Here is a 24767-nt window from a genome sequence, read left to right as displayed (position 1 = left end):
ATACACACACTCAACAAACTTACACAAGCTTCTCCTGAAGTAGAGAAGGAAGGCACATCCCACAACACAGTTTACCAGGCTAGAAATAAATTGATAAGAAATTCAAACAAGGAAGCTACAAACTGGGAACATCACAGGATGCTCCAAAATCCATATGACCAAAGTCCTAGAAGCAGAGGATGAGACTTCAACTACTCAGGAAATAATGGCGGAAATCTCCCCATCATTGTCAACAGTCATAAGCCTACATATTCATAAAACCCAACGAATTGAGAATAGGATAAATCCAAAGACATCCACACCAAGACATATCATAACCCAACTAAGTGGGGGAAACTAACAGGAAAAAAAAAAAAAAACAATGACAAAGAACCAAGCACAACTCTGGGTGTGGGTCTTTGGATTGTGGAAGCAGCAGATGTCAGGTATACTTGAGAAGACAGACTAGTCAGTTACCAGGTGACTGAGAAGGCTGTGGGTTTGAATGGCTGTGGGTTTGAATGGCCAAGGAACCAGCCAGCCCCCATGCTGCTAGCACTGCCTGGTGTATCAGGGGTCCGTGTGAATTCTCTGCTGAGCCCCTGTGAGTTTATGTCATCACATCACCTGCAATAAAGAGCTAGATGCCATTTGTTATCATTACTTTAAATATACTTTTATTTATTTCAGAGAGGAAGGGAGATGGAGATAGAAACATCAATGATGAGAGAGAATCATTGATTGGCTGCCTCCAGAATGTCCCACACTGGGGATTGAGCCTGCAACCCAGGCACATACCTTGACCTGGAACCTAACTATAACCCCTGGTTCATAGGCCAACGCTCCATCATTGAGCTATGCCAGCTGGGGGAGAGCTAGATGCCATTTAGAAAGCTGCTCCTGACGTTCCACTGGTTCCCAGGAGCAACTCGATGACTGACAGGAAGGCATCCAGAGTCTTTGCAACTGGAACTACCTCTGAGTAGGGTATTGTCATTCCTACCATGTCAAGAGGTAGCCATCCGGTGACAGATGAGAGAGGTAAACCAGGTGCCATAAACAGCGGTTCCGGAGGGTGAAGGGGAGTCACACAAAATGTTAGATACACAGCTGCCCGCCACAGAGACACCTCTCCCTCCACTGTCCTCTCCTGGGTCCTGTCTGGGTGGTGGGATGTTTTGGAATAGGGGTGTTCCACAGCCTCACTCGGGGTCTCTGAGAGAAAATGCCTTCTATTGGCAGATAAGTAGGTAATGAATAGGATAATACAACTTTCCCAGGAGAAAATGACGAAATGAAGATTCTTGAGATGGGGACATGATCCTGGATGATCTGGGTGAGTCCAGTGTCTTCACAGGGGAGAGGCCAAGGGGTCAGAGTCAGTGGTAGGAAACGGGATGATGGAATCAGGAGGTTGCTGGGATGGAGGGAGGGGTCAGGCACCCAGAACCCCAGGCAGCTCTGGAAGTGGGAAGAGGCAGGGACACTTTCTCACCCCAGTGAGACTGACTGTGTCCTTGTGACCTCCAGAACCCGGAGATAAGAAATTATCTTGTTTAAAGCCACGACGTTTCTGGACATTTCTTACAGCAGCAATAGGAAACCAACACAGACACTTCTGCTTCCTCTTGGCTAATGTGTGCATCAGATACCCTTTCATCTTTTTGCTTTTAACTGATTGGCACCATGTACTAAAGTGAACCTCGCCCTGGCCCAGTGGCTGAGTTTGTTGGAATGCCATCTGGTGCACCAAAAGGTTGTGGGTTGAGTTCCGAGTCAGGTCACATACCTACATTGTGGGTTCAATCCCCAGTCAGGGTGGGAGTGGGAACTAACAGATTCTCTCTCTCTCTCTCTCGCTCTCTCTCTCTCTCTCTCTCTCAAAATCAATGAAAATGTATCTCCTTGGGTGAGGATTAATAATAAAAAAAAAGAAATAAAAACATAAATTGAACCTCTTGTCAACTAGAAATAGTTGGCTCTAACTTGTTAATTCAGCCGTAAAATCTCTGCCATTGCCCTGGCTGGTTTTGCTCATTCGGCCTGCAGACTGAAGGATCCTGGGTTCGATTCCAGTCAAGGGCACATACCTGGGTTGGGGGCGTGCAGGAGGCAGCCAATCAATGATTCTCTCTCATCATTGATGTTTTTATCTCTCTTTCCCTCTCCCTTCCTCTCTGAAATGAATAAAAATATATTTTTAAAAAATCTCTGCCATTTAACTGTGCTTTCAGCATTTACATTTAATGTGATTATCAGCCATGCTGCTGTTAGTTGCCCCATATTATCTGTTGTTTCTGCATGTCACCCCTGTTATTTGCTCTTCTGTTTTCCCCTTACTGTTCCTCTTTTTAGTTTTTTTTGGATTTTTTTTTTAAGTATTCCATTCTAATGTATTTACCGGTATTCTAATTATAACTCTGTGCATGATGTTTTTTGAAGGGGCTGTGGTAAGTATTACAATATAGACACCCAATTTCACAAATTCTACACAGAGTTCATATTTTACTTCTTCAAGGAAAATGCAGAAGCTTTACAGCCGTGTCGGTCCTTCTACCCTCACCACTTTATGCTAGAGTTGTGACATGTATTACTGCTACATACATTACACACCCCACCAGATCATGTGACTTATTATTTGCTTTCGGCAACCATGCATATTTTTTTAAACATTAGAGGACAAAAATATGCTATGACATTTACTTAGCTATTTATTTAGATAGTTTAGTTCTCTGTTTATTCTTGATTTTTCCAAGTGTCCCTCTACAATCATTTCCTTTCTGCCCGAATAATTTATCACTCCTTTTAAGCACATCTGCTGTCAATAAATTTGCTCAGTGTGGCTTCCTCTGAGAATATTTTGCATTCATTCCTGAAGAATACATCCAGACGAATTCCAGGTTGACTCTTCTCGTCTCCCAGGACTTTAAAAATCTAACAAACATAATGGTTTCTGATAGGAAATCTGGAATCACTCCAATCATGTTTCTTCTGTATGAAATGTGCCATTTTTCTCTGAACCTTTTCCATTTATTTTTACTAGTTTGGTAGTTTGATGATGACCAGTGTTGCCGTGGACATGAAGATATATAACTGGGTTCCTTAAACATGTAAATGTATGACTTTCAGCAAATTTGTGAAATAGCTGATTATTTCCTCAAATCCGTTTTTTCTTCATTGACATCATTCTCCTTTACTGGGAGATCAATAACATAAATTGTGGCAGGTCCCCGAGTCTGTCTGTGTCCATGTTGAAATCTGAACTGTATCACACGTGGGCGCTTGCCCAGTGCAGGAGATGGAATTCCCAGTGTGAGGGAGGAGCTCTGCTCAGGGGAGGAGGGGCCCAGAGGAGGCAGCAATGACTCAGAGGTTTCAAAGCAGAGCCATGAAGAAAAACATGGTGCTGACCTACAGAAAGAGGAAGTCAGGGAAGGGAAGTGTGTGGGGAAAGAAAGTCCACAGTCCCCGTGGGGGCCTGCTTTTCTCTGAGAAATGGAGACTAGTCTTCTCAGCACCTTTCAGGCCTCCCTCTCCCCTGGGGTGGTCCTCCCTGGGACGGCCCCACTGGCTCCTCCAGGCACCAAGGAGAGTGGAGCAGCCTTCACTTCCTCATGGGAGCACTTCACAGAGACCATCACCTCACTCCATGGACCCCACTGAGCCCTTCTGAGCAGTGTCCCCCACCCACCACAGACTCAAGATGTCTCATCTGTGTCATCCAATCAGCCTCCTTCCTGGTCCTCCAACCCAGGCCCCACCCCTTCTCCACTCCTCTCCTCTGCCCACCTCCTGAGGACCCTTCCTGTAGCCCCATCTGGTCTGAGCCTGCCTGCTGCACCCCCTCCACCAGTTTCCACCTTCCAAAGAGATCCAAGTTGCCCATCTGATATTCAAGGCTGGGAATGGTCAGGTTGAGGTAAACTCACCAGCCCCAGCAAACAGGACTCTCCCTCCACAACCCAACTCCCCCAGTTACCCACACTCCCCTCCACACCAAACCACACTCAAAAACGGAGCTGTTGGATAATTCCATGCAGTCAGGTGACTCAGTTGGTTAGAGCATCATCCCGATATCCCAAGGTGGCTAGTTCAATCCCTGTAAGGTCACATACAAGAATCAAGCAATGAATGCCTAAATAAGAGGAAAAACAAATATCTCTCTCTCTCTATCTATCTCTCTCTCTCTCTCTCTCAACATAGCCACCTCCTTTCCAAACTGCTGGACCAAGACCCATCCTGTCTTATCTTACTCAACTGAAAATGTACTTTGTGTTAAAGGTTTGTGTAAGAGTTATATGTGAAGACCACATAAATGACTTAAGATACTGACCAACAGACCATCCAGGGGCCAACTGAACATTGGAGTTTTATTATCAATGGCATTAACAATCAATAGAGCCGGTCTGCATGACATTTTCACATAGTGGTCACCTTTTAAAATCAGAAATTTTTTCGTACAATCTATTGATTCAGACTTATCCCATTGACTTGGAGCTAAAATCCCAAATATTTGCGTGGTTCACTAGACCCTGTGTGACTAGCCTGAGCCTTTGCCTGACTGCTCTCACTTCTGACAACAGCTCAAGATTTTCTGGTCAAAAACAACCCCCCCCCCAAACCCACCACCTCTGGGCCGCTCCCTGCTCATGCCATGGGTCAGTCCATGCCTGAGAAGGACCCCTCAGCCAGGATTCGGGTTGCGTGGCATCTGCCTGTCATTGAACCTCATTATCTCATTTCCTTCATTCTCCCAATGGGTAAATGAGACTGTAACTGAACTCTTTATCGCCTAAATATCTGTAACATCTGCTTCATTCATCTCAGCCCATGAGTCCAGGGAAGGGATCCCTGATCTTCAGCTACTCCAGAGCCTGGCCAGTGACAGCCCACGGTTACTGCTCAGTAAGTACTCCCTGATCCCTGGCCAGTGACGGCCCACGGTTACTGCTCAGTAATACTGCCTGATTGCCTGGCCAGTGACAGCCCAGGGTTACTGCTCAGTAATACTGCCTAACTGCCTGGCCAGTGACAGCCCAGGGTTACTGCTCAGTAATACTTCCTGATTGCATGGCCAGTGGGAAAAGGGAAGAGAATTGCGTTTACAGAGGCTCAGGAAAGGGAAGTGACCTATACAAGCTTGCAGAGGGTCTAGAAAAGGAAGAGTCAGAATTGGGCCGGAAGCTGGGTTGGGTCCTCTCCTGCCCTGTTCCTCCCTCCTCACCTGGGACGGCTGTCACCCTCTGGATTTGGGCTCGGCATGAGGTGGAGGCAGAGCGTGTGGGGTCTGGTGAGACTCAGGTTGGTCTCAGAAGTCCCACATCTTGCTGTCCCCTAAGGCCCACCCTTCAGGGAGGGGCTACTTCCCTTCCTGTGAGGACACTGATGAGGAACCAGTGATGTATCACTTGGGGACTGGATCTTGTCACAGCCCATTCTTGCCTTTGTCCCCCAGGCTCTGTGAAGTTTATGTCGTCTGCACACTGGGGACCATGTGAGGAAGCACCCCGACCCAGAACCTCACAGCCTTTCTCAGCCTTGGTGAGCTCCGGGGAAAGGGGGGGTGGGTAACAGCTTGGTGGCCATCACTGGGCTGACGTAATGGTGAAGGGAAGGGAGAAAACGTGCATGTGTGGAGTCTCAGGAAAGACAAGGGCATTCCCAAGTTCACACAGACTCTGTGAGAGCAGGAGCTGGTGATTCCTTCTGCTCTGCCCTTCACCCTACACCCTGCAACCTCATGTACTGGGAACAGGGTCACCCTCTGGATTGGGGTGGGACAGGAGGTGGAGGCAGAGCATGGGGGGTCTGCGGAGACTCACATCTGGTACTGAAGGTCCTTGGACCTGTTGTGTCCTCAGTCATCCTTCAGGGAGAGCAGAGTGAGGCTGATGAGGAAACAGAGACCTGTTACCCAGAGCCGGGGCCCTGTCACATCCATGCATCCGCTTGTCCTGCTGGGCTCTGCGGCCTTTATCCGTCATCAGTGCCACTGGGGACCATGGCAGACAGCACCACAACCTTGACCTTCATTGTCCTCCTGGTCTTTGGTGAGTTGGTGGGTAAGGAGGAGGGATGGGGCCCTTCCCCTCCCAGGTCCTGGCCTTGTGAGACCCCAGGACTCAGGAGGCTCAGTGGGTACTAGACTTCTCAGGGAGGAGGCGTGCTCAGCCCCCCGCAGTGCTCAGGGGCCCAGACCAGGCCTGGAGCTTCTGTGTGTGGTTGGGGACGCTTCTCACAAGGACTCTCTTCCAGGGCTGTGTCAGGGCCCGTGGGACCAGGTACAGGCAGGTGAGTTCACCCCCCTTTCCCCTGAAATCCTGCTTCAGGACAATCCCCCCAGGGCAGCTGGGGAGACACGAGGTATGGAATAACGGTGAGCAATCTGGGAGGGGCCTGGACGTGACAGCTGGGAAAAGTGGGGAGAAGGATATCCCAGACATTTCAGGTCTGATTCCTTTCCAGGAGTCGTCCCCAAACCCTCCATCTGGGCTGACCCAGGCCCCATCATCACAGAGGGGAGCCCTGTGACCATCTGGTGTCAGGGGTCTCTGCAGGCTAGTGCCTACCTTCTGTATAAAGAGAGGGGCTCTGAGCCCTGGGATACGAGGATCCCACAGGACTCCAGCAACAAGGCCGGTTTCCTCATTGGAGCCATGATGTCACCCCACGCAGGGCGGTACCAGTGTGCATATCACACCACTGGGGACATACTGTCAGAGCGGAGTGACCCCCTGCTCCTGGTGATGACAGGTAAGGGAGACACCATGTTCCCTCCCCACTGTGGGCTCCAGATCACAGGCAGAGGGTATAAAGTGTGGCCTCAGGGGGACCCCACCACCCACAGTCCACACCTGGGGCATGAGGGTGATGGTCCCTTTAACACAGACACTTTCTCCTCCCTCAGGATTCTATGGTGCACCGTCCCTCTCAGCCCAGCCAGGCCCTGTGGTGGCCTCAGGAGAGAACGTGTCCCTCTCCTGTAGCTCACTGTTCACATGGGGCACATTCCATCTGCTGAAGGAGGAAGGGGCTGACCAACCCCAACACATGGAAGCAGAACCGAGGATGCATGCTGGGACGTGGCAGGCCATCTTCCCACTGGGCCCCGTGAGCCCCTCCCACGGGGGCACCTACAGATGCTATGGTTGTTCCAAGTCCTACCCCAACGTGTGGTCACAGGCCAGTGCCCCTCTGCACATCGAGGTCACAGGTGAGGGACAGGCCCGGGTGCATCCCCATCTGTTTCCTGGGCGCAAAATGACTGTGCTTTGTGTTAATTGGGACCCTGGGCTCAAGGGGATCAGTGATACTGGCCTCTTGGGGACAGACCCACAGGCGGGAGGCTTAGGGAGGGACATGTGAGACAGCTATTTGTAAAGTTGAATAAATGCACAGCTCACTTAGAGAATTGCACAACTAACATTGTAATTTGTGAGTAAGCGGTGTGACTCCTGTACATTTTCTAAATGGTAGTAAGTGCACATAGGAAAGCTCTTGTTTGAACACACTTATATCATGGCCTGTTAGCCTCCCAAAGATTCTCTCCCTATGGGCTGTTTTTTAGTTGATCCTCTGATATAAAATTATAATCCCCAGAAGTCAAAGGAAATGCCACTTCTTTATTCCCGATGGCATACCTATTTTTCTCCCTTCACGTCCCATAGGATGGAATGACGGACCAAAATGGGCCACAGCTTCCCCTCCGGAAAACAGCTTAATTCACACCCAAAGTTCTGTCAAGGCAAACCCACTTACAAATTTGCATTTTATATTGGAAGCACTATGGCCGCTTTGTTCCAATCCATTCTTCTGTTTTATTAGGGTTTGCTAGGAATGCTCTCTTTTCCTGACAGATGCACGTCCCCCATAACTATCTTTTCTCTGACCTTTCACCACATGACACACATTACAAAGGCTTCTTGGTGTCACCCATTTGGACATTAACCCAACTGAGTGACGCGGATCATCCATGTGCATTATCTGAATTGTGGAGCTGACACTTAGAGTTATTGCATGGATCACTGTAAGGAGGAGAGGTCCGTAATTTTGTTTGTATCTCAGGTTTTATAGCAAAATAGGGTAACAGACTGACAACATTTCCTACCTTGGGTGCTCACTCAGTAATGAAACTAGGGAGGTTTTCCCTGTGACTGAAAGTTTTAGCCAGAAGTGTGGACGTCCTTGGTTATAACTTTTGTTGTACTTTGAGATAAAGCAAAAGCTCACACCATTAGCATCCATATGCCCACATTTCTCATTTGGTAAATATATCTACCACGGTAGGTATTCATTTGTATAATTGTAGAATAAATGAATTAAACCCTAGCCGGTTTGGCTCAGTGGATAGAGCGTCTGATATGGAATGAAGGGTCCCAGGTTCGATTTTGGCCAGAGGTACATGCCTGGGTTGCAGGTTCAGTCTCCAGTAGGGGGTGTGCAGGAGGCAGCCAATCAATGATTCTCTCTCATCTTTGATAGTTCTATCTATCCCTCCATCTCCCTTCTTCTCTGAAATCAATAAAAATATATTTAATTAATAAATAAATGAGTTAATGAAAGAATAAATACATGAACAATTCCAGGTGACAATGACTATGTGGACCCCATTGAAGAGGTGCCTGGGTGGGTTGAGGTGAAGCAGTCCCAGCCCACACTTTCACCCCTTCCTGCTCCTGAGATTCAGAAAACCCTGACACCACACCCTTCTCCATGGACCCTGGGTCCCCAGCTCTTGAAAATGTGGGATCTCTCAGCTGTAGGGGAATAAGCTCAAGGGGTCTTGAGTCTCAGGCTGAACACAGAACATACAGCTCTTAGTTATTTCTGAAATGGGACCATTTTCCCCCCACCCTCAGTGCTTGAGCACAGCTAACTCTTATGTAGGTGACTCAGAGCAGGTGCGGAGTTCAGACTTCACAGGGACACTGAAGTCAAGGGGAGGTGGGAACCAGGGTAGACACCAGAACCCTGGAGATTTGGGTCTTCCCTGACTTTACGACCTTTGAATCCACATTTTCCAGCTTACGGAACCCAAGACTACACAGTGGAGAATCTCATCCGGATGGGCATGGCTGGCTTGATCCTGGTGGTGCTTGGGGTGCTGCTATTTCAGGCTCGAAACGACACCAGAAAGACCCATGCTGCAGCCAGGATGAGAACTCAGAGGCAACAACACACCGTTCAGAGTGGGGGAGCCTTGGAGACCATCTGATGACCCCAGGAGGTGCTGGAAAAGAATATGGACCACAGTTGGGGAAACTGTCTGCTGAGAATGTCCAGGGGAGAAGACGTGGTAGGCGAGGTTTGGGTGCAGGAGAACTTGGGTCATGTCCCTGTAGGGGATGCCTCTGCCATCCACATGGGGTGCTCTCCCTCCCTCCCTGACCTCGCTGACTGTCCTCCACTGCCCTTCTGTTCTCACCCTGTGATGTGAGGGTGCATCCTACATGGCTGGTTTGAATTCACATCTATACACCCCTTCATGTTGGGCCACATCCATCCCAACAAAATAGTATCTTCATAACCCTGGGATTACTTTTTATTTTTTTAACTGTGTTTTTATTGATATTACTAAAAGAGGAAGATAAAGGGATGCTAAGATAGAAACATTGAAGAGAGAAAAACATCAGCTGCCTCCTGAGCCCTCTATTGGGGATGGAGCCCACAACCCAGGCATGTGCCCTATCGAAGTGGTAACCTCCTGGTTCATAGGTCAACCCTCAACCACTGAGACACACTGTCCAGGCTGTAGGATTATTTTTAAACCAAGAGCTAATTAAAAAAAATAGTCCAGATAGCTGCTCCATGTGTTCCAGCCCATTTCACAAATCCACCCTGCCTACCATCTCCATGCGGCTTCTTCTTTGTATCTTTACTTGTGAACTTCTGTTCAACTGGATTTCATATAGTTCTGAATGATGATTTTTCTGTAGTTTAATTGTGATTTCACTGTGGTCATGGATTTCAGTACTTCCTTTACTTCCTCTGCTTTCTTGAGCAGAAGTCGTAATATTTTGATAATAAATAAGTAATTTTGAATTGTTGGCATCATTTTATTTAAGTAATGCGTAAGGTTTGTTTTATGTCACTTTTTATAAATTTTCTTTTTTTTTTAAATATATTTTATTGATTTTTTACAGAGAGGAAAGGAGAGGGATAGAGAGCCAGAAACATGGATGAGAGAGAAACATCGATCAGCTGCCTCCTGCACACCCCACACTGGGAATGTGCCCGCAACCCAGGTACATGCCCTCGACCGGAATCGAACCTGGGACCCCTCAGCCGGCAGGCCGACGCTCTATCCACTGAGCCAAACCGGTCAGGGCACTTTTTATAAATTTTTCAGACCCGTTTTAAATTGATTCATATTTGTTTATTTTATACATTTGCATCAATCGGTTTGGAGGTCATATATGCATTTTCAATAGGAATAGTGACCACCATTGTTAATATTGCTAACCGGGTCTGTAGGCCAATCACGAGCTGCAACAACAACCGTTCTACCTGGAGCGATAGGATCACTGTGCCTCAGTGTTTCTACCCAAGGGTCACTGCTGATGCCGGCTGCATGAAAGGCTCTGCACCAGACGTGGCCACAGGGTCAGGAGAGGATTGCCTGAGGAAGCTGTGCGATGTACATGGATCTGAACCCTTGAAAGGACCACCTCCAAATAGACCAATTTCCCCAGAAGGATCGGCCTTGAAAGGATCACGGCCAACAAAAACATCAAACTGGAAACAAATCCAAGTCAGTACCTGCACCTGGATCAGCCGTGACCTTGATGCTACAGTCGATGGGTCTTCCTCTTTGGAGAGGCTGTCACTGTTGAATTCAGGACAAACTTGTTTTTGGCAGCTGCATCATCAGTCCATTCTCATGAGCCACCGCTGCCCACACCTGCCTTCTCCACACTAATGTCTGTGTCCCTCAGCTGTGCATATATGCATATAAGTCCCGCAGTTAATTTCTCCTCACCAACCCAGCCACCTCTTCCTTCCCTCGGAGATTACATAGTCTTTTCTTCCCCCCCCCCCCAAATTTTTTTATTAAGGTATTATATGTGTACATATCTTACCATTGCCTCCCCCACCCCACTCCCATAGATGCCCTCACCCCCCAGAGTTTTGCGTCCATTGGTTATGCTTATATGCATGCATACAAGTCCTTCGGTTGATCTCTTATCTTCCCCACCTCCCCCTAACCTTCCTGCTGTAATTTGACAGACTGTTTGATGCTTTACTGTCTCTGTATCTATCTTTTTGTTCAACCGTTTATAATGTTCTTTACTATCCATAAATGAGTGAGATCATGTGGTATTTTTTTTTCATTGACTGGCTTATTTCACTCAGCATAATGTTCTCCAATTCCATCCAGGTTGCTGCAAATGGTAAGAATTCCTTCTTTCTTATGGCAGCATAGTATTCCATTGTGTAGATGTACCATAGTTTTCTGATCCAGTCATCTGCTGATGGGCACCTAGGCTGTTTCCATATCTTAGCTATTGTAAATTGTGCTGCTATGAACATAGGGGTGCATATAGGGGGCTCTCGCTAGAATCTTTTCAAAAGAAGACAGAAGGAAGGCCAAGAGACACATGAAAACATGCTCAACGTCACTAATTATCCGAGAGATGCCAATCAAAACAACAATGCGGTACCATCTCACACCTGTCAGAATGGCTATCATCAAATCAACAAACGACAAGTGTTGGCGAGGATGCGGAGAAAAAGGAACCCTCGTGTACTGCTGGCGGGAATGCAGACTGGTGCAGCCACTGTGGAGAACAGTATGGAGTTTCCTCAAAAAACTGAAAATGGAACTCCCATTTGACCCAGTAATCCCACTCCTAGGAATATATCCTAAGAAACTGGGAACACCAATAAGAAAGGACATAGTCTTTTCCATGCTTCTATGTCTCTGGATCTGTTTTATTCTTCAGTTTATATTGTTCCTTAGAAGCCACATACAAGGGAGATCATGTCATACTTTCCTTTCTCTAACTAGCTTATTTCACTTAGCATAATGCTGTCTAAGAGGATAAGAAATCCTTCTTTTCTATAGCTGCATAGTATTGCATGGTGGAAATGTACTAGTCTTTTTTTTACTCACTCATCTACTGATGGGCCTTTGGACAGTCTCCAGATATTAGCTATTGTGAATTGGGATTCTATGAACATGGGAGTGTATATGTTCTTTCTGATTGCTGTTTCAGGGTTCTTAAGATATATTCTGGGTGTGAGATCACTAGGGCAAATGGCAGTTCCATTTTTCATTATTTGAGGAAACTCCACACGTTTTCCACAATGGTTTCACCAGTCTGCATTCCCACTAGCAATGGACCAGGGTTCCCTTTTCTCCACATCCTCACTAACAAGTGTCATTTGTTGATTTGTTGGTGATAGCCATTCTAACAGGTGAGGTGATACCTCATCGTTTTTTATTTTGTGTCTCTGATGATCAGTGACTACACCAATTTCATTGATTACTATGGGTTTCCAGCTCCTTCCTTTCTATCGCTTTCCTTTTCAGCCATTTGCATTCAACTGATTTCCTGCTATGAACCATGCAGGTGCCCCTGAAGAGGTCCCAGCTGGCCCTTCCTGACTCCACACTGTCCCTCAATCCTGCTGTTCCTTACTGTAGGCCACTCCGCTCTTCCCTAGCATGGCCAGCTCTTCCTCAGAAGTGCAGATCTGCGACTCTTGACTAGTTCCTTCAATTCCAGGGATGTGACCAGCTGGGCCTCCTCAGCACATTTCCTTCTGTCTTCCCTGAATCGCTCATGCAGCTAGACTTCCTGCTCATCCAGCCCATTAAGGAGACCCTGTCCTTGATGTTTCTGTGCCTATAGTTTTAGCAGATTAGCATTTGCCCTTTGAAGTTCATCCTGAAGACCCTGGCCCACACCATTCTATGTTGAAGAGTATTTCTTTGGCCCAGTTGTTTGAGCATTATCCTGTGCATTGAAAGGTTGCTGGTTCAATTCCAGGTCAGGACACAAACCTGGGTTGTGGGTTCAATCCCTAGTCAAGGTACATGAGAAGGCAACTGATCAATGCTTCTCTTTCACATCCATGTTTCTCTGTCTCCCTCTCTCCCTCAATCTCCCTAAGCATGTCCTCAGATGAGAACTTTTAGAAATAGAGTACCTTCTTTCTCCTTAAGGTCCTCTTGCACATTGTTCTTGTCCCTCTTTAGGTCAATGGTGTCATTATTAAGGGCATCTAGCTCCTTAATAGCAGAGAAATGTGAGAGCAGGACTGGGTCCTATGATGCTCTTTGGTAAACGGGCCCTGTCTGGTGGTGGCAGCACGTCAGGAGTAAAAATGAGAGGAGGATCAAGGCCCTTTATTAACATCTGATTTACTGTGTGAAAAGCCAAGGAAAACATATCCTTTGAAAGCTTCCCACAGGGTCACATAACACCCAAAGGTAGGCTAGTCAGATAGAAGCTAAACCTGTCTCCAGGAAGATCTCACAAACTTCCAATCCAGACACAAACTCATCCATGTCCTTATCAGTGTCCAGGAAGATGCCATCCTCTTTAGCTTTTTGCAGGGGATTCAATCCACGCTTTCCTCTTAGCAGGTGGCACAGGCTGGAGGCCAGGACATGGGCACAGGGGCTTTCTTCAATGTGCCCTTCACCGAGCACATGGCACCTGCAGACTCATCTCTGTGAGCTTCGCCCCATGGCCAACACCACTCAGCTCCCAAATACTTCCAAGGGCAGCCACAGGCAGCTTGGAAGTGAACGACAATGGTTTCCCTTTATCACAGACAGAAATCCACGTTCGGGGCTTAAAACGATACAAAATGGCACCATGTCTGTCCTTGTCTTCAGATTTTACTGCCCATGGGAGCCCGTTGCAGAGGTCCCGCTGTCCAGCAAGGCACTATGGGTGTGGTGAAGTGTTGGTGGAGGAATAGCCAGGTTCAAGTTCATCAGAGACACCTGCAATGCATTCTGGGTACATGCACAAGGCACAGAGCAATGAACAATTCCCCTTTGCTCAGGACACCTTTGTCTTCTGGGTCAGCTAAAGCCCAAACCTTTCCCAGTGTCAGATCTGGGAGCCTGATCTGTTCAGGAAAGCATCAGTATCAACAGCCAATACACTCAGGGATGGCCCGCACCACCCTGTCTGTAGCATTTTCCACAAGAAGATGTCCCACTTGATGACTGTGTCAGGGAGAGCTGGGCCGGCATAGCCATGGTGGCCCCATCCTGCCGGGGAGGGGAAGGAAGGACAGGCAGGCAGGGATAGGGAAGAAGGGGAGGGTGCAGGGGAAGCAAGCCCTTCCCTCCACTTACCCCCTGGGATTTTCTTTTCTCGTCCATTCCTAGTGGATGCTCCCCTCCCACACGCCTGCTTCTCCACTGAGAGTCCCTCACAGGGCTGTCCTGATGTTCAGGACACAAAGTGGTGAAGAGTGGGATCAGTCCTCCCCCACGGGGTCCTCTCTCCCTAAGTTAGCATCTGACTGTGATGTGCCCAGCAGGGCCCACCCCAAAGGTGAGCCTCACACTCGTACCAGGACAGACACCCATGCCCAACTGGAATGGATTGAATCCGTTTCACACACACACAGGGACGTGGCTCAGTGCTGACCATGGGCTGGGTCTGTGGACAGAGAGACACCAGTGCCCATATCCAAAGCATGTGGAGGGGGCAACCCTGTACCTACTTTCTCCTTGAGTCCATTCCCCTCCCTGTGTGTGGCCACCCTGGGTCCCTCTCTGGTCCACACAGAGGCGGGAACCTCCATGCTGATGACTTCTGGCTGCACCCAGGACCAGTCGCCACTCAACAGTGGTTGTCTGTTCTGCTTCCCTCTCCATCTGGGGAACTTCCACTTCCCTTTTGGGCACTGAGGATGGCCACATGTTTCAGAAACAGTGTGCATGGCCTTTCTCAGCATCAGGAGCAGATGGGATTTGTACGTGGGTACAGCAACCATCCAATTCCTGCGGAGCTCTGAGCAACACCGCTCATGGCTCACCTCACAGGCTTAGTCAGGGATGGTAATAAACCAGGATGGCTCCCGCCAGGTCCACAGCACTGACCCCACAACCACTCTAAGGAGTTGGGTTCTTGAAAACGTGCTGCATGAGAGGAAACTGAGACTCAAGAGATTGTACTTTGAGGGTGAAGGTCACACACCTAATGGACAATGGAGGACGATTTAAATAAGAATCAGCCCAGCTGGCATGGCCCAGGGGTTGTGTATTGATCTGTGTATGAACCAGGAGGTTGAGGTCCCAATCTCAGTCAGTGCTCATGCCCAGGTTGTGGGCTCCATCCCCCATGTGGGGTATGCAAGAGACAGCCAGTCAGTGAATCTCTCTCATCATTGATGTTTCTGTCTCTCTCTCCCTCTCCATCAACTCTAAAATACATAGATATTTTTAAAATAATAAATAATCCGTTTTGTTCCCCAAATCAGAGCAATAATACACTAATTGTCACTGACTTGAAAACAGGGACCCGGGAATAGAAGGAGAGATCTTCCTGAGGAACAAGGCACTGAGGGGAAGAGGGACTCAGAGGCGCAAGTTCCCAGGTCGCTGGGGTGCATGCTGTTGCAAGAAAGGGGAGTTGACCAGGGGCTGGGGTAGGAAGAGAAACACACTCTGGGGCCAGAGGGGGAGACCTACTTCCTTCCCTTTTTTCCCTGCATTTCCCTCTGTGCTCATTGTCACAGGGACACCTCTCCCTGAGCTGCTCAGGGAGAGGGTGAGCGTGTCCCTGCTGATCTGAGCTCTGCAGCCACAGGGACCCACGTCTTCCTGAAGCGTCTCCAGGGCCCGGGTGGCACTGTCCATGGTGAGGACCCCAGGGAGGGGCTGATGGATGGGCTGAGGAGGAAGGAGACCCCATGGGGGAGGCTCTGACAGGGAAGGACGTGCCCTGGGTCACCTCACTGGAAGGGTTACTCAGGAGGCTCCGGGTCTGTTTCCTGCTTCACCATGAAAATGAGAGCCAGGCTGCTAGAGAGGCTGTGCCCTCGCCTGTAGGCTGCTGATGTGAGAGCCCTGTGACTAGAAGAACCGGCCTCCAGGTGACCACCATCTGTACGCCTGTCTGTCCATCCTGCTGCCTCCGCCATCTCCTCCATCTGCTCATCTGAGGCTACAGGAAGAAGACACCATGACCCCCACTCTCAAGGCCCTGATCTGCCTCGGTGAGAGGGAAGGAGAGTGGGGGACCCTGGTCTGTCAGGACCCCAGGACTCAGGAGGCTCATGGGGAGGAGGGTGCTGCTCAGGGTTCAGGGCAAACCTCTCACAGGGACTCTCTTCCAGGGCTGAGTGTGGGCCTCAGGACCCCAGTGCAGGCAGGTGAGTCTCCCAGGTGTCCCAGGTCCCGCTCCTCCTTGGGGAGAAGGACCACCCTCCAGGCAGCAGGGGCAGGATCTGTCTGACAGATGGGCGAATCTGGGACGGAGAGCTGGGACCTGCCCCTCCTGTCCCTGCTGTGCTGGGGGCGGTAATGAAGAAGGACCCTAAATTCCAGATGAGACATGGACAGGCCCCTACAGAGGAGCCCAGAGCATGAAGCTGGTGTACCCCTGGGGGCAGCGTGAGGACAGCACAGGGAACCCACAGTCCTGGGTTCCAATCCCAGCCCTGCCCCGTCCAGGCTGGGTTACCTGGGGCACGTGATTAACCTCTCTGAGCCTCAGTGAAGTGGGTGGTGGGGTCAGCAATCCCTGGTGCATGACTGTTGCCAGGGTTAGAGGAGATGAGTGACAGACCACGGCATGTGCCTTGCACATAGTAGGTATTCATTCATTAAAAGGCATCACTGGCTCACTCATGATGGCATAAGGGTAGGAGGACACCCCTGACCTTTCATGCCTGATTCCTTTCCAGGAGACTTCCCCAAACCCTCCATCTGGGCTGACCCAGGCCCCATCGTCACCAAGGGGAGCCCCGTGACCATCTGGTGTCAGGGGTCTCTGCAGGCTAGTGCCTACAGTCTGTATAAAGAGAGGCGCTCTGAGCCCTTGGACACGAGGATCCCACAGGACTCCAGCAACAAGGCCGGTTTCCTCATTGGAGCCATAACCCAAACCCACGCAGGGCTGTACCAGTGTGCATATCACACCACTGGGGACATACTGTCAGAGCGGAGTGACCCCCTGTTCCTGGTGGTGACAGGTAAGGGAGACACCGGGTCCCCTCCCCACTGTGGGCTCCAGGTCACAGGCAGAGGGAATAAAGTATGGCCTCAGGGGACCCCACCCCTCACAGTCCACACCTGGGGGCTTGAGGGTGACGGTCCCTTTAACACAGAGCCTTTCTCCTCCCTCAGGAATGGGCGGTGCACCCTCCCTCTCAGCACAGCCAAGCCCTGTGGTGGCCTCAGGAGGGATCGTGTCCCTCTCCTGCAGCTCTAACCTCACATCGGGCCCTTTCCATCTGCTGAAGGAGGGAGGGGCTGACCCGCCCCAACACATGGAAGCAGAACTGAGGATGCATGCTGGGAGGTGGCAGGCCATCTTCCCTCTGGGCCCCGTGAGCCCCTCCCATGGGGGGACCTACAGATGCTATGGCTCTTCCAGCTCCTACCCCAACGTGTGGTCACAGCCCAGTGCCCCTCTGCACATCGAGGTCACAGGTGAGGGACAGCCCGGGTGCATCCCCATCTGTTTCCTGGGCCCAAGGACCTGATCTAAGCAGTGAGCCTAGCGGAGCCCTGAGCTCCAACAGACCCACAGGCGGGAGGCTCAGGGAGGGACATGTGAGACCTCTCCCTGCAGCCCAGTGGGCGATGTGGGGTGTCCCCTGGTGCCACTGTCCCCTCCTCCCAGGTGTGCACAGGGAGCCCACCCTCTCGGCCCAGCCAGGCGCGCTGGTGCTGCCTGGACACAGCCTGACCCTCCAGTGCCACGCGGAGGCCGGCTTTGACAGATTCACGCTGACCAAGGACGAGGGGCTCACACCCCCCCAGCGCCTCGATGGGCAGCGCAGCCCCGACTTCCCCCTGGGCCACGTGAACCGCACCCACGAGGGCCGGTACAGATGCTACAGTGGACACCACCTCTCCTCTGCGTGGTCCGCCCCCAGCGACCCCCTGGACATCCTGGTGGCAGGTGAGGAGCCAGCCCTGCTCCTGTCCTGATGGTTTGCTCAGAGCTCTGGGCCCAGGGTCACCTGGGGGTGATGGGGTGCAGGAGAGGGGCCTGGAGCAGAGGCTGAGCTGGGCAGAGGCCTAGGGGAGGGAGGGAGAAAGGGGTGAGGTCATGGAGATAAAAGACACCCCCCAGGGGGACTGAGAGGAGCTGAGAGAGGTGCAGAGTCTCTGGAGAAGGACAAGGTCCCTCAGCTCAGGGTCAAGGGCGTGAGGGAGGGGTGGCTCTCTGCACACCACAACCTTCCTCTCCCCAGGAATGTACAGGAAACCCTCCCTCTCAGCCCAGCCGGGACCCTCAGTGCCCAGGGGAGGGACTGTGACCCTGCGGTGTGTGTCTGAGATCTGGTTGGACACCTTCCACCTGCACAGGGAGGGGTCACTGGACCCTCCCCAGCACCTTCGTCTGCAGAACACGTCTGTACCCTCTCAGGCCACCTTCACCCTCAGTCCTGTGAGCTCAGGCCACCAGGGGACCTACAGGTGCTATGGCTCCAACAGCTCCTCCCCCTACCTGCTGTCACAGCCCAGTGACCCCCTGGAGCTGCTGGTCTCAGGTGAGGAGCCCCAGTCGTGCCCCCGTGTCCCCAGGTCAGTTCAGGCCCTGTCCCCAGGGCGCGTTGGGCTGCAATGGGCTGAGGGAGTACCAGGTGGAAGGTCACCCAGAGGGGACTCACACCTCCCGGAGGGATGGAAAGAGCCAGAGCCCCTCCCATCCCTCCTCATCCTCCTCCTCCTCCCTGAGGCCCAGACATGCTCCCGTGGGCAGAGGGAGGCTGGCGAGGATGGGGCTGAGCAGAAGGAGAAAGGCCAGAGGCGCCCATCCCCACCCTCCAGTCCCCAGTCCTGTGGCCTCAGCCTGAGACCAAGACAGGAGTGTGACCAGCAGAGGCCGGATCCCCAGAGAGAGCAGGACCCCTGCTGGGGCTCAGCCTGTCTCCCAGGGGGAGTTGGGGGGCGAAGATGCTCAGGGCACCAGGGCTCTGAAGCTGACAGGGGACAGGTGCGGTGGTCATGCAGAGGGAGATGCTGGGGGACCACCAGGGGAGGAGCAGCCCCCACCTCTCTCCTCCCATCCTGCTTTAGCAGCCTCTGAGGATGGGTCCCCAATGGGAGGTCAGGCCCTCAGAGGACTAAGTGAGGGTCTGCGGGGAGGTGGTGGGTGGGAGGAGCTCAGTGTTGGTCTTGGCTCAGCCACTTCCTGCGTAATGGCCTGAGGAAAGTTCCTCCTCTCACTGGGACCAAGTTCTTCAAAGACTCTAGGACACTGTGTGTGCAAGTGTGTGTGTGTGTGTGTGTGGTGTGTGTGTGGGGGGGTGCACTCGTGTGTGTTCTAAGTGTGTGTGCATTGTATGCTTACGTGTGTGTGTCCAAGTGTGTGTGTGCACACATGTGTGTTTGTGTGTGCATGTGTCTATGTGCATCTGTGTGTGCATTTGTGTGCCTATCTGTCTGTGCGCCTGTGTGAGTTCATTTGTGCCTTTAGTGTGTTTGTGCCTCCTGCGTGTTTGTGTGTGTGCGCGCAGGCGTGTGTGTGTGTGTGCACGTGCGTGCGTGCGCACAGGAACGCATGTGTGCATGTGTGTTGGGGACTCAGGTGGTGTCTGAGCCTCCTCCACAGCTTTCCAAGGAGCAGCCGTGGAGTCAGGAGGAGAAGCCTCAGCCCTGGTTCAAGTCCCAGCTCTGCTCCCGCCCGCCTGTGGGACCTGGGACACGTCTGTTCCTCCGAGTCCGGGTCCATGGGCTGTGGGTCAGGCCCCCACCTCCCCCAAAGGGCAGCCCTTAGCATGCAGCCAGGCCCCGTTAGAGCTCAGGAAGGACACAGGCCTCCCTCCTGCCCTTCCCAGAGGCGCCCCACAAGCACAGGCCGCACTGGGGGGAAGGGGGGAGCAGTCAGGCTGCAGAGTGGGACAGGGATCTGGGCTGGGATGGGGAGGTGGGTCTACCTGCAGGTACAGGGACAGCATGAATAATAATGATGATGATGATAAAAAAACTACAACAATAGTAATAATTCCCTGAGCAGTTTTGCTCTGTCGGTTAGAGCATCAGCCCTTGGACTAAAGGGTCGCAGGTTCAATCCCTGGTCAAGGGCACAAACCTTAGTTGCATATTCGATCCCCCACCCTGGTCAGAGCCCATGTAGGAGGCAACCAGTCAATTTGTCTCTCTCACATCAATGTTTCTCTCTATATATATCTCTATCTCTCCACCCCCTCCTTCCTGACTTCCACTCTCTCTCTAAAGATCAATGGAAAAAATATCCTTGGGTGAGGATTAAAACAATAATAATAGTAACAACAACACACAGGGATCCATCCCCCTGTCCCAGGTTCCAGTCCCAGCCTGCCCCGCCCAGACTGGGTGACCCGGGGCTTCTGATTAACCTCTCTGAGCCTCAGTGAAATGGGTAGTGGGGTCAGCAATCCCTGTCCCATGACTGTTGTGAAGTCAGTAGAGATGAATGACAGACCCCAGCATGGGCCTCACACACAGTAGGTGCTCATTTATTACGTCATTGGCTCCTTCATGGCATCACTTGTGTTCAAGATCTTAACTGGAACCTGATCATCCTGATCGGGGTCTTGGTGGCCCTCGTCCTGCTGCTTTCCCTCCTTCTCTTCCTCTTCCTCCGATTCCGGCGTCAGAGCAAAGGTAGGACATCGGGTGAGTAGGGGTGACCTGGGTCACAGGAGGGGGGCTCAGAGCACCTGCCACAGGGAAACCAAACAGCTGGAGAAGGTCAGCTGAGTGGATTTCTCCAGAATGCAAATCAGGAAATGTGGAGCCCTAGCTGGTTTGGCTCCATGGAAAGAGCGTCAGCCTGCCCCAAGGACCCAGGCTTTCCCTAACCTTGCCCCCACCCCTGTGCCTAATACTCCTGTCGCCTCCCCCAGCAACAGCCCAGCTGTGGATGCCCAGGTGGAGGCCTTCTATGAGAGGAAGAGACAGTTGCCCTGGGGGAGGGGGCACAGGGATTTCAGGAGGCGATGGGGAGGGTTAGGCTGGGAGAATGGGGATCACCGTGAGAAGGACTGAGACCCACACTGTGTGACCTGGTGCCTCACCTCACCCTGGGTTAGTGGCCCATCTGGGAGGAGGCAGAGTCTGCAGCCCTGAGATCTCGGGGACCTGCCGGGAGACACCCCTGTTCTGCCCCAGCAGATGCTTCTGTGAAGGACCCACAGCCTGGGGAGAGTGTGGAGCTGGATCCTCAGGTGAGAGCCCTGCTCCTGTCCAGGCCACCAAGGACCTTCTGTTGCCCAGTTTAATCCAATGGACCCTTCCCTGTCCCACCTCACCTGCTTCTCAGCAGCGTCCACACTGACCTCCCCTCTGGGCCCCCAGGTCTTCCTGCTGTGACTCATTCTCCTGGATTCCTTGTGACCTCATGGCCCCTCCTATGTAGTCCCCTTTGCTGGCCCCTCGTCCTCTGTCTGAGCTTGTGCAGCCCCAGGTCTCAGGAGGAGGCAGGAATGAATGACTCACCCACAGGTCCCCAGGACCCCTTCATTCATTCACCCAGCAGATGTGACGGGCTCACTGTTTACCGGTTCCATTTAGGGGCCGCGGTGCAGCCCTGAGCCACACTGTCTCCACACGCCTCGAGCTCCCCTGTGGGCGAGGGAGACAATGTGCAAACAAGCAGACAGTGTCCCAGAAAGCAAAGTGCTATGAAGGAACATGAAGCAAGAGGAGGGGATAGAGTGCATGGTGGGGGACAGGGAAAGAGCGGGTGCAGAGGTCCTGGGGCAGGGCCTGCTTCTTCAGGAGGAGGGGCCCTGAGGCTGGAGCCCAGTGAGCAAGAGAGAGCCGTTAGGATGAGAGTCAGAACCACAGAAGCATCCAGAGGCCCCGAGGCTCGGGAAGGCCCTGCAGATTCCATCAGGAGAGGGACCTGGTCTATTTAAAGTGTAAGCCAGCTCTCTGGCAACGTGAGGATGATTGACAGGAGGATTTCTACTGCGGAATCAAGGAGACACTGTTCTGTTTCACTGTCTCCAGCAGAACAGGCAGGATGACGGCCCCCAGAGAGTGATGTATGCCCAGGTGAACCGCTCAAGACCAAGACCCAGGCAGGGAATGGCCGCCTCTCCTTCCTCCCTGTCAGGGGAACTGCTGGACACAAAGGGCAGACAAGCAGAAGAGGACAGACAGACGGACAGTCCGGTGAGTCCCATTCTCTGCACACCTCCAGGTTTCCCCAACCCAGCCACGTGTCATCCCTCTCTCTCTCTGTCTCTCTATCTCCCCCTGCTCCAGGCTGCACCTGATGCCCCCCAGGATGTGACCTACGCCCAGCTGAACCTCTTGGCCCTTAGACGGCAGACAAGTGCACCCCCATCCTCCCCGTCAGAGGAGCCCCCAGAAGAGCCCAGCTTGTACGCAGCTCTAGCCATCCACTAGCTCAGGAGGGGCTCAGACCCCACACTCCAGGGAGGGGGCCTGCAGGGACCTCAGAAGGCATGGGAACTTCCCCCATGGACATTCAGCTAGTGACCCCAGCTAGTCTGGAGACCAGACATGCTCCCCCGGCAGCCCCTGGTACCCTCTGGGAGTCACCCGGTTCTATAAGCAATATGCCTACATTTTGCAATCAACTCCGGGTCGGAGTTTCTTAGGTAGCAGAGCAGCTCCCTCGCTGCAATCTATTGAAAGTCAGCGCCGGACACAAGGGTTTGTCTCGCTCCAGTCCTCTGGCCTCTCTTGTTCTTCCGTGGTGGCAGCACGGCTACAGAGGGAAGGAAGGAGGAGAGGTGAAGCCGCGTGCGTGGAGCCGCCGGTGGCATCGGCATAGGTTCCTTCCTTTCGCGCCTGGCACGGGTACCATAGCCTCCTCTCGGGGGCCCCGGACTGAGACGGGGAAGTGGGGGTGGGTGGCGGAGGACACGGCCCCTTTCCCAGGGAGTGCCAGGGCCGGCTCCCTCCTCCCCATTTTTTCCTCTCCCTCCGAGAAGCCGGGTCAACCAGCACTCCCAAAACCGGGGGCGGCGGGGACCAACGGTTGTGCGATGGTTCAGGTCGACCAGATGGCCAGCCCGGACTTTGTCTCTGGTAGTGAGTCAGAGTGATTGGGTTGACTAGTTGTCTGTGGAGATGACAGATTGAAGACAAGGGACTGGTGATTGAGCTAGGGGCAAGGCGGGGGGGGGGGGGGGGGGAGGGGGCGGGGGCGGGGCCTGGGGCTTGGGGCAGGGGCGGGGCCTGGGCCAGGGAGGAAGAGCAAATAAATGTCTACAGAATATATATATATATTTTTTTTAAAGACTCAATTACAAGAGGAGGGCCCACATAACCCACGCAAGGGACATCCCTAGAGCACCCAGCTTAGGTGATCCAAGAGACTACGGCACTTGGTCCCACAGGACACCTACCACATTAGGCCACCCCACCAAGCTGAGAGTCTAATACACAGAAACAAACACAAAGAGGCAACCAAATAGGGAGACAGAGAAACAGGCCCCAAATGGAAAAAACAAACAAACAAACAAACAAAAAAACAGTAGAAATCTCCAAAAAAAAGCTAAATCAAATGGAAGCAAGCAGTTTATCAGATATAGAGTTCAAAGTAATGGTTATAAAGATGCTCCAGGAATTTAGGGAAAGTTATAACAGCATGAAAAAAAACCTTTTTTTAAAGTCAGAAATGAAGAATACAATATATGGCATCATGAATACACTGGCTGGAACTGAGTGGCTCATTCATTTGGAGCATTGTCACCTACACCAAAAGGCTCTGGGTTCAATTCCTGGACAGGAAACATACCTAGTTGTGGGTTTGGTCTCTAATTAGGGTGCATACAGGAGGCCAATCAATGTTTCTCTCTCCCTCTCTCCTTCCCTTCCTCTCTCAAAAATCACTTTTAGCCTTGGCTGGTGTTTCTCAGTGGGTAGAGCATAGGCCCCTGCACCACAGAGTCTCAGGTTCAATTCCAGGTCAAGGGCACATACCTGGGTAGCAGGTTTGATCCCCAGCCCCCGCTGGGGAATGGGAGGGAGGCAACCAGTTGATGTGTCTCTCTCACACTGATGTTTCTCTCTTCCCCACCCTTCCTTCCCAACCTCCCTTCCACTCTCTATGAAAAGCAATGGAAAAAATATCCTCTGGGGAGGATTAACAAAAATAAAATAAATAAAATAAACTTTAAAAAAACATATCCTCAGTTGAGGATTTTGAAAAAGAATACACTGGAAGGAATAAACAATAGGTTAAATAAAGCAAAAAATCAAATGTGTGATTTGGAAGACAAGGTAGAAAAAAACAATCAGAACAGTAAAAAGAAAAAAAAATGAAAAGAATGAGGACAGCTAAAAGGACCTTAGGGACAACATGAAGTAGAACAACATCAGCATCATTGGGGGTCCAGAAGGAGAAGAGAGAGAGCAAGGGATTGAGAACTTATTTGAAGAAATAATGACCAAAAACTTCCCAAAACTAGTGACGAAAAAAGACACAGAAGTCCCAAACAAGAAAAACCCAGAGGCCCACACCAAGATACATCATAATTAAAAAGGCAAAGGTTAAAGACAAAGAGAGCAACTTTTTAAAATACATTTTTATTGATTTCAGAGAGGAAGAAAGAAGGAGAGAGAGAGAAACATCAATGATGAGAGAAACATTTGGTCAGCTGCCTCCAGCATGCCCCAC

At 51.4% G+C, this 24767-nt stretch overlaps 3 protein-coding genes across 7 annotated transcripts in view; all 3 read left to right on the top strand.

The window, feature by feature from the left end:
* The window catches only part of LOC307115917 (paired immunoglobulin-like receptor B), an 83017-nt gene extending 60126 nt beyond the window's left edge, over positions 1-22891 (top strand). The window contains exons 13-16 of the mRNA XM_079799466.1: positions 20669-20785; positions 21284-21336; positions 22127-22288; positions 22382-22891. Of these exons, the coding sequence (XP_079655592.1) occupies positions 20669-20785; positions 21284-21336; positions 22127-22288; positions 22382-22525 (476 nt within the window). The 3' untranslated portion in view covers positions 22526-22891. The remainder of the gene's footprint in view (positions 1-20668; positions 20786-21283; positions 21337-22126; positions 22289-22381) is intronic.
* LOC307115918 (leukocyte immunoglobulin-like receptor subfamily B member 1) overlaps positions 1-24767 on the top strand; it is a 94807-nt gene that overhangs the window by 30640 nt on the left and 39400 nt on the right. Inside the window, exon 1 of one of the 4 annotated variants that reach the window (XM_079799474.1) lies at positions 16215-16323. The exons of the other annotated variants lie outside the window; for them this stretch is intronic. The gene's annotated coding sequence lies outside the window, so the exon portion shown is untranslated. Of the gene's footprint in view, positions 1-16214; positions 16324-24767 lie in introns of those variants that run through there. 4 annotated transcript variants of the gene reach the window in all.
* On the top strand, positions 5164-9832 carry LOC307115940 (leukocyte immunoglobulin-like receptor subfamily A member 5). 2 transcript variants are annotated; one of them, XM_079799510.1, is made up of 7 exons: positions 5164-5280; positions 5435-5520; positions 5841-6029; positions 6235-6270; positions 6445-6732; positions 6887-7192; positions 9003-9832. In XM_079799510.1, the coding sequence occupies exons 3-7, from the start codon at positions 5981-5983 to the stop codon at positions 9191-9193; spliced, it is 870 nt and encodes a 289-aa protein (XP_079655636.1). In that variant the 5' UTR covers positions 5164-5280; positions 5435-5520; positions 5841-5980; the 3' UTR covers positions 9194-9832. The 2 variants fall into 2 exon arrangements, with proteins under 2 accessions (XP_079655636.1, XP_079655635.1); XM_079799509.1 differs by lacking the exon at positions 5164-5280 and having other exon boundaries at positions 5388-5520.

The sequence above is a fragment of the Cnephaeus nilssonii genome (assembly GCF_951640355.1).
Source record: "Cnephaeus nilssonii genome assembly, chromosome: 20".
Lineage (NCBI taxonomy): Eukaryota > Metazoa > Chordata > Mammalia > Chiroptera > Vespertilionidae > Cnephaeus > Cnephaeus nilssonii.
This window is presented reverse-complemented; position numbering and strand designations above follow the sequence as displayed.